General features: G+C 36.1%; 1 protein-coding gene across 2 annotated transcripts in view; it reads left to right on the top strand.

The window, feature by feature from the left end:
* The window catches only part of LOC139765533 (frequenin-1), a 163,851-nt gene extending 154,168 nt beyond the window's left edge, over nt 1-9,683 (top strand). Inside the window, exon 7 of one of the 2 annotated variants that reach the window (XM_071693056.1) lies at nt 21-9,683. In XM_071693056.1, coding sequence (XP_071549157.1) covers nt 21-188 — 168 coding nt within the window. In that variant the 3' untranslated portion in view covers nt 189-9,683. The remainder of the gene's footprint in view (nt 1-20) is intronic. The other variant, XM_071693055.1, reaches the window with a different exon arrangement.
* The last annotated feature ends 350 nt before the right edge of the window (nt 9,684-10,033 follow it).

Genomic DNA, 10,033 nt, shown 5'->3' on the forward strand with positions numbered 1-10,033 from the left:
TGAAATTTCCTTTTTCGCAGGGCCAGGCACCAGAAACAGATGTCGAAAATGCCCCACAGAAGAGAGTAGACCAAATCTTCTCCCAGATGGACAAGAATCACGACGAGAAGCTGACCTTGGAGGAGTTCAAGGAGGGTTCAAAAGCTGATCCTCGCATTGTGGAGGCTCTCTCTCTTGGTGACAACTGAACCCTTTACGTTCTTCGTCTGGTGATACTCAATGTCGGCCTTCAAGGGTGGTTTCAAGGCTACACTAAGAAGAGAGGCTTCCACTCTGACTTAAGTCTTGGTCATAGTAAGGGCCAACAGATCCATTAAAAAAGTGTTGATGCTATTCACTCTTACCAGCCTTTAATGAACTAGCTCTTATATTACCATAGATACTCAAAGTTGCACTTAAGGACCGACAACTCAAGATCACCACTCAATACCAGTGATATTTGCAAATGTTCTATATAATTTGGGTGTGTTTAACCCCTAGGAACTTTCCTGTTATAGTTTTGAGGGTGATCAGATATAAACAGCAATTTTATTGGAGTGTGTTAGTTTAAACAGTCTAAATAATTTGTGAACATCGTATCTGTAAAGCAAAAACAGCAAAATTAAAGCTCCAAAATTGTTATATAAAGTTCAAATTCAATGTCACCTTTCATCCATGCTGCATTAATGCTCACAGGAAACCTCACACTTGAATGTCTTAACTATATAAGTCATTTCATATTTCGTGCATGAATCAAAATGACAAAATGTTCACTGTCCAGGAGATAAGAGCAACAAACACCCAACGTTAACATAGTGATGTGTTTGTTTGTCCTGCATTTGGGTGTTTGCACTGCTTCTGTCTCTGTTTATGATTGATCTTCTTTATTTATCTTGAATATATATAGAGATCTTTCATTTGATTAGCAGTAGGGAAGATCTGAGTGCGTCTAAGAGAGGGTCGATTTCTGAAACCCAGTAGAGGAGAGCTGTGAGGTGTTGCCATTTGCTTCTATAGTTCAAGCTAAACCAACGAATCAACATAGAGTATAGGTCGGCCAGTCGCATTCTTCACTGGTACATCACTGATTCAGTTACAAGAGGAAACAGCAGTATATCAATGACCTGGCTGCAGTTGTTGTAGGCTCTAATATAATTGATATGCTTATCAGTTTGTGCATGAAAAGTTTCGTAAGTTCTTATTGGCCTCTGAATATGAAGATATTTAAATGGTTACCCACTTGGATATATAGTTTTATGGTAATTGCAACTATGAGTATTGAATTTTCAAGCAGTAGCTGCACTTGAGTGTGAACAAATTTAAATGAGAGCTGGTTCTTGAGTGTTGAGTAATCCTAGTGGTTGCCAGTAATTCAGTAGAGAACCATAAGTGATTTCAGACCCTTGAATATGAATTTACAGTGTTTGCCGACCTCTGAGTATAATCTAAGTGGTTGTTTGCCCTTGAGTACTAGCTCAGACTCGGGCCTTCTGTTACTAGATCTTAGTCGAGTTTGCTGAAGACTCTTTCTAAACACTTGCTCACAAGTGCAGGTCATGGAGGAAAATTAACTCAGCTTTATTTGTATGCTTATAATAATGCATGCAAGCCGCAGTATGAAGATTTTTGAAGAATGTGAACTAGAGGTCTCTTTTTTTAACACAGCATTAGTGAAGATGATGTAAGATGTTGGGGTGTTTAAATTGCATTTGGAAATTTTCGTATGCCTGTAGTGGTCAGATTTAAGCCTTTTTTTTTCTCTCCTAACACTTTATGACACACTAATGTCAAATGTTATTGTGTTATCATATCTTTTTGCACCAGACACAAGAATCTGACCTTTGATAACCAACTTCTGTAATGAATGTGCTTTAAGTCAGTGAAATGAAAGTGACAAGCATTTTGGCTACATGGAAACAAAAAGACTTAGGCAGCCAAGGGGTATGCATAAGAAGGCACACAAGAATTTACCAAACTCGTGTAATTTCAGAAAACTAGCAACTGTGCTAGTATGAGAGTTGAGTTGCATTCTGGTACTGTGTTGAAGAGAAATTGCAGCAAGCAGATAACAATTACATTTCTTAATGCTAACAGGTAACACTGAGCATTGTTTTAAAAGATATGAAAAATATGGAACTGCTAAAGATAACTTTAGCACAAAGACTTTAACAGAATGTTACAATGTGCTCTTTTTCAGTATTAGAATGCTGCTTATATCTGCATGAATCACTCTCAAGGAGGTGTACAGTGAAAATTTGGGATTTGAAGTATAAAAGCTCTTGTTTCATAATAAGAATATGTTATAAGGATCTTGGCCTCCATTTCTCTCTCTCTCTCTCTCTCTCTCTCTCTCTCTCTCTCTCTCTCTCTCTCTCTCTCTCTCTCTCTCTCTCTCCCTTTACCTCAACCTCTCTTTTATATAGATGATTTTGAGATGGGTATCTTCCTTTTGAATAATGCATGCTAGGAAGGATTTTTTAGTGTCCAATCTATCACCAAATGAATCATTTCACGGCAAAGGATGTATAAAAATTTTGCTATGAATTGTCCTATGTATTCCAGTGACCATTATTGGATTTTATTCTAACAACAAGTGTCTTAATTTTCATATAGTCAGTATCACTGGCATTCATCTGAGAATTCATAAAATCTTTATGTATTTAACAGTAATAACTATAAAATGTTTCAGCAATACTTTCATAATGAATATAACTCATGATGATTTGAAAAATATATATATGTTACATGTATATCTTTTAGTCAACATATGAAACAAATGGCATTGAAAAATCCTACTTAATGCAGAAAAGAAAACTTTATTTCATAAATTTCATGCAAAATCTACCTTTAGTGAATACTTCCTGACATCTTTCATATTTTTATTGATATGTGTAAAGCCATGAGCAAAGAAATTTTAAGATATGGGCAGTGGTTTAATTAAAACCACTGATTTTATGCAAGAGTAGAAAGAAGGAAGAGAGGTAGATGGACCTCTGCTTGAAGGCAGACTCATTTGTGTATCCCTATAAATGTTACCCCTTTTGCATGTAGATATACACATGTCCATAAATGCTTACACTGATACCCATCCAACATATACACTTCCATTTGCATGTCATACATTAAATGTTATCCGTCACACATACATACACACATATATGAGATTTCTTAACCTAGGCATGCATACATTCCTCACCAAATGAGAATAACAATCAGGAAAAAGAGCTTTTTACTCTGATTCACCAATTTTCGTGCACCTCAAGTCTTCATAACTGAATACAGATATGGTAATGATTTTAAGCATAATTTGTTGTTCTATGCGCTAAAGCTCTATAAGTAGGTTTAACTTGTACACAAAAATAATGTTTTTCATCATAATATTAAGTGCCCATTTTTGCAACTTGTGATAAGAGTGTAAACCTGCATGTGTGTTTCTGTCATGTTATTGCCTACAACCTTTTTGTATCAGCAAAGATGATTATTTAAAGGAGGCAGGAAGTCATTTGTAAGGCCTGTTGTAGACTCATGTTTTGTAAATAATTGAGGTACAGTAATATGTAAAGCTAAAGAAAAGGCAGTGAAAGTTAGATATTGGATAAGGAAAATCAAACCCATCTAGATGAAAGCAATAAATGTCATTAATGAATAAGATGCATTGGAGCTAAACCATTCAGGATTCATTTTAAAAAGGTTGAAGGTGAATTTAGTTTTGATCTGTTGGTAATGTTCAGGGTTCTTTCTTGCATTTGAACACTATTAAGCCCATGTATTACAGTTCTTTCAGCAGTGGAGAGATCTTTGGAGCTTTTGTGGCATTCATAGATAAAAATGAAAATAAGGGTGGTAAGGTAATACTTTTTTCTTTAACTTTCTTGAAAAGTTTTATGTTCTAATATATCTAAGGACAAAGAATATAGTGAAAACAGCTCAGATGGTGCTGTGCCCCTCAAAAAAAGTGTGATTCATATCTTTTTCAAGTTTGAGAAGAAAGTAATACTTATATTATCTAGTTTATGAAAACATTCTGTGTTTATGCATAAAAATTGTGTGGTTTGATTAGAAATACAAGATTTGCAGTTTAAAAAGAAATGGTGACCTTATGTATCTTACTATCATATAGTATGTATTAAACATTGAGGTCAAATCTTTTAGTTAAGTGAAAGTTTCATTGAGATAGTTTGGCATTAAGGAGATAAAATTCAAATTACCAGAAAATGAAAAGTATTTTGCCAGAAAGTTAGTAATGCAAATGCCCTCTTCATGCCATTTTAATGTCTTAGGCCTCATTAAAACTTCTGTGGAGATGACTGATGAAACTTTATCATACATCAGCACTAGGAAAACATTGATCAGTTTATTAACATAACAGCTATTATCTGGTAGAAAATGTCTGGGCCATTGGTCAGTATTGGTGATGAACAGTAAATGAATAATGCATGTAAATCTAAATACTGAAGCTTTCAATCAGACCACAAAAATATTCCATTTTTTCAAGGATTAGTCAGGAAAATGGTGAACAAGTCTTACTGAAGGATTAATCTGTTCATCATACATCAGAAAAGTCTTATTTTTAATGCTCAGTGATTCGGCTGGTGATTGAAAAGTCTGACTCTGTAGGAATCAGGGTACTGGGGCATTTCAAATGTCTCATTTTCTAACTGATTGGTCCAGTTCCTCCTGTATCACTTCAGTCATCAGCTTTAAGCCTCACCAATCCCTTGCTCAACCAATAAAAGAGGGTATGCAAAATTCACAGGAACCTATCCAATATTACAGATTAATTTTTATGTAGAGGATCACAGACACGAACTGCAGGAAGACTTAGCTAAGTGAAGTTTGGGTAGATTCATCGAATATACATTATTGTCAGGCCTCTTATAGCCATTACTACATATGTGATGCATTTGTGCATTGATTTATTTACACTTTATTTCCAGAATGTAATTGTATATTGATTCAAGAAAATATCAAGCCGTCTTGAAAATTTTCAAATTACATATTACCTGTTTATATTCAACACCAAAGAGTAATTAAACAAGGAAATTTAATTTCATATCATTTAATGTCACATTACTAATTTTGTGTTCAGCAGAGGTTCATTGTTGTAAACACTTAAGTTATAAGATGGTCAATTTTCAGAGTATAAAGTAATTTTTAAATCATAGTTTTGTTTTCCCAGTAATTTTCTCTAAATAAGGATCATTAAAATGTACTTGTACTTTAATGTACTACCTATACTTTGAAGTTTGATTAGTATACAGTTTTGCTATTTATATCAGTACTTATAAAAGGTGATGTGAGTTTGTTATTACTATGATCTATTTTCTTACACATGAGGTTAATAACCAAAACTTGCATATCTACCAATGAGTCTTTGCTTGTTACACTACACGTCAGTATCTAAATATTATATATATATATATATATACAAATAAACACTGTTTGTATTGATTTATAGAACAGTTATGTGAAATATAAAACATGATCCAGCCTTTCATATAGTCATCTTAAGAGAGCCACATAACTTGGGCTGCTGCTCTGAAAAGACTTAGAGCCTGTTCAAGAGAGCCATGCCTTGGGCTGTTGTTCTGAACTAACTTAGCTAAGAGCTTGTGAAGCCAACTGTTGTTGAGTCTATGAATCTTATACAGGAGATACACTTGAGTTCCTCCATGCACTTGAATGGCATTCTCTGCTCCCCTTCCCCGAGGTACTAATGAAGGTATGGTTGCTCTTTACTTCACTTACCCCCTAAATGAAATTCATTTTAGCAACAGTGCAGTTGTATAAAAAAATTTCACGGTTTCCTCCATCTGTAAGGCATATGTGAAGCAATTATAAAAAGACTTCGTACAAGATTTTATATTTATTTTTATTATACTTAGTCGCTGTCTCCCGTGTTAGCGAGGTAGCACAAGGAAACAGACGAAAGAATGGCCCAACCCACCCACATACACATGTATATACATAAATGCCCACACTCGCACTTATACATACCCATACATTTCAAAGTATATATACATATACATATATATACACATGTACATATTCATACTTGCTGCCTTCATCCCTTTCCATCGCCACCCCGCCACACATGAAAAACAGCACATACACACACACACCTGTGCTTGAGTTAGCACTAGGAAAAGACAACAAAGGCCACATTCATTCACATTCAGTCTCTAGCTGTCATATGTAATGCACCGAAACCACAGCACCCTTTCCACATCCAGGCCCCACAAAACTTTCTATGGTTTACCCCAGACACTTCACATACCCTGGTTCAATCCATTGACAGCACGTTGACCCTGGTATACCACATCATTCCAATTCACTTTATTCCTTGCGCTATTCCTTGCACGCCTTTCACCCTCCTCTATGTTCAGGTACCAATCGCTCAAAATCTTTTTACTCCCTTCCACCTCCAATATCACATGATATCCTCCAACAGCAAAATTCAAATTATACCATTTGTGTGGTATCTGAGTACACAGACCACTCGGGTATATTGCCCATAGCCGAATAGTCAGTGTACTCAGCTACTACACAACTGGTATGAGGTTTGAATCCTTGCTGTTGGAGGGCATTATGTGTTCTATGAAAGTGTATATATTATATATATACATTTATACATACATTTACATATACTCATATACATGCACATACACAGACTTATACATATGTACACATGTACCGTACCCCACAGGAAAAAGCATCGCTACCCTTTGTTTCAGGAGAACTGGAAATCCTCCCCTCCTGTTTTTTACTTTTCCAAAAGAAAGAGCAGAAAAGGGGGCCAAATGAGGATTTTCCCTCTTAGGCTCATTCCTGTGTTCTTTACCTCGCTAATGTGGGAAGTAGTGAATGTGTATAAAAAGAATATATGCAAATATGTATATAGCGAGTGCCAACTCAGCCAAGCCTTCAATAGCATTTTATGATTTGCATGGTTAAGCAGGGCCTTCATGATTGTGTGAATGAACTCAAGTGGTTCTTAATGTATCAGCCTCTGAGTGTGTTACCCAATCTTTGTCTTTATCCTACGTGTCATCAAACCTCTTTTAAATCTCTGATAATCTGTTCACCTGCCAGTGAGTAGCTACTGTTTAGTATTTAAGGGATTTATCGATATTTTCTGAATAATGTCGAGTTTTTATATTCAAACATGTATGTCATTTTTAGATTTGACTTGTGCAATAATTTGCTACCAGAGCTATGCACTGTTTTGTGTGGATTACATGAATTTATTAGTGCAATTTTATCTCTTTCACCTTGGGGGGGGCTTTATGCATAATTTTTGCCAGAGGAGAGAGGCACTGTTGTGTACAATGAGTGACTTGGTCATTAAGGGATTCTAGGCCTTAGAGAGAAGAACAATTACGGTTGTTTTTTGTGTCAGTTGGCCTTCAGTACTTGTTTTTCAGTTCCCAGTGGGTAAAGAAATTAATTTGATATTACATGTACATACTTAAGTGATTTGTCTTTCATTACCTTAACAGATGAAATAATGTAGTTTATATTACTCAAGTCTAGAAGTGATTTATGTTTTTAGTTCCCTGACAAATAAGTATTTCATGTTATATACTGCATGCTGTGTTTAAAAGCTTACGTACAAAAAGATCTTTCTTTTCACATTATCCAGAACATAACACGTTTATCAAACAATATATACTTTGTCGATATCACCTTAGATTAAACTAAGAGGAGCCATGAACATCATTGTAGTGAAAATTCTTCAAGGAGGTAGACAAGAATGCTTCGCAACAGCCCGTGAAGCTCTGCTCTCTAAGGCTTCCAAGGCTTATGTCACTGTTAATCTTTGTTACTAAATATAAGATAAAGCTAAACCTCTTTAAACCCCCAACATGTATAATTAATGAAAATTGCAATGATCCTAATCATAGGCCTTTTAAAGGGTTACATAAAGTTCATTCTTTTGTCACCATGTTGAGCTTTTCTTTTTCAAGTTTTAGATTTTTTCATTTTCTGACACCAACATTTTATTAACCCTTTAAATGTGCTGACTAAATTTTAATTAACTGACCCTAAAGGGAAAAGTAATTAGCACTGTAAAGTAGATTGTGATATGCTTATATACTTAAATTAACCTTTGTATTACAGTACAAAAATTTTTACAACTGAAAAGTAGGCAAAAGTCCGAATGAAATATAAAAAAAAACTCTGCTGCCCTTTTAGACCATCAGGATACCACAGCGCCCCCTAGTTGAACTTCCTGGTTGAACATCCTAATTGAACTGGCTAAGAATGACAGTCGATCACTATCAACTCCTTTCTGTGCAGTGAGCTGATAACACAACATGTTGGGCCTCTTTTGTTAAGGAAGCTGTTGTTTGGAATTTTGGAACATACTGCTCTACATTTTTAAGTCAAAGCACAGTTGTATATGAAAACATATTTTACATATACCTTATTATTCTTGTTGGAAGGTCTAAGCACATATTGCTTTGTTGTTTGCTCACACTCTTTGCAAGACTGATGATAGTTGAATATATTGTACTGGGGACAACCTTCAGTGGTTAGTAATTGTTACAGATGTTTTTCAGGGGATAGTTTTCAGGAGAAAACCACTATGAATGGTCTTCAAGAGGTAACCATTGTAAATGGTTCTCATAGTGCAACAATTTATGACAGTCCTCATTGCAGATTGTCCGCAAGGGGCACCATTGTGAACAGTTCTCTAGGTGGGCACCCAATGCTTATCAGATTATCTGTAAGGGACACCACTTTGAACAGTCCTCAATGTGAGCAACCATTGCAGATTGTCTTTAATGGGTAACAGTATGCACAGTACTCCAGGGATGACCACAGGAGACAGTCCTCAAGGGATATCCACTAGGGATGTTACTTAGGGTACAACTACTCAGATGGTCCAAAAGGAATGACCATTGTAAGAGATTCTCTGGGCATAACTGCTGAATAACCACTGCTGACAGTCCTCAAGAGGCATGTGTTGTGGAATGTCCTCAAGGGATAGATATTGTGGACATATCTCAAGGTGCAACCATTGCAACAGTCATAAAGGTCCAGATGGTCTGCAAATGAAGAAAATAGCATAAGTCCTGAGGAAGCAGATGACGCTAAAGGATTATCTTTAGTAGAAGATGCTAAAGAGAATAAGTATTGACAGTCTACAGTGAGTGACAGTTACAGACAGCCCGCAAGGTGTAGTCAGTAAGGAGATTCCGTGAGGGGTGTTTATCGTGGACTGTCCTCAAAGAGTGTATCTATATATCTATAATTACCCGAGGCAATTTCTTCAGAAAGGGTAATGGTGTTACAGAGCATCTCTTTCCAGAGGCTCCTGCAGCCCAAGCCTATGCTACTTCCAGTGGCAGGGAAATGTGAACTTTGGAGAGACAATTTCTTTGATAAGATTTTGTTCCAAGTGATACAGTCTCACGAAAAGTGACTTTTCAAACTCATGGTTACCTCTTGCAGGTGTGGTCCTGTAACACCTCCTCAAGGAGTACTGTAATAGGCATTTCTCTAGGAGTAGCCGTTGTGGATGGTCTTCAGGCATAACAGTTGTGGAAAATCCTCAAGGAGTAACCAATACATCCATTCGTGTAGGGGTAACTAAGGAGGTTTAGCAGTCTGGTAGCATCTCTCCTTCAAGCCTCCTGTCCTAGTGAGTCCATAACAAATAGACTAGACCCGTTGTTTATTATAATATTCATGTTGTACTTTAGTGTTTCATTTCTACCCTTTAGTAAGTAGTGAAGCCTGCTTTCTCATAAACCCTTCATGTTCTGAGGATAGCAATGTTGTGAATTTTAATCAAGGAGTTCATCTCTAATATAACCTTACCTCTATGTAAACATCATGAACTTGATTAATTTTTCCAGGGAATGAATAATATATGTAGGTGAATCTAGTGTGACGTCTTCTGTTGTATGCCTTAATGCTGTACATCCTTTGATTGTGCTGCAAGAAAGGTACTGAATATTTTCAAATGCATGCACAGGTCTATCTACCATAATACTAACTTGTATACTTGTCAAAAGCAATGTGCTGATATAAATTTTACTGGGGT

Source organism: Panulirus ornatus, chromosome 55 (assembly GCF_036320965.1).
Source record: "Panulirus ornatus isolate Po-2019 chromosome 55, ASM3632096v1, whole genome shotgun sequence".
NCBI classification, from domain to species: domain Eukaryota; kingdom Metazoa; phylum Arthropoda; class Malacostraca; order Decapoda; family Palinuridae; genus Panulirus; species Panulirus ornatus.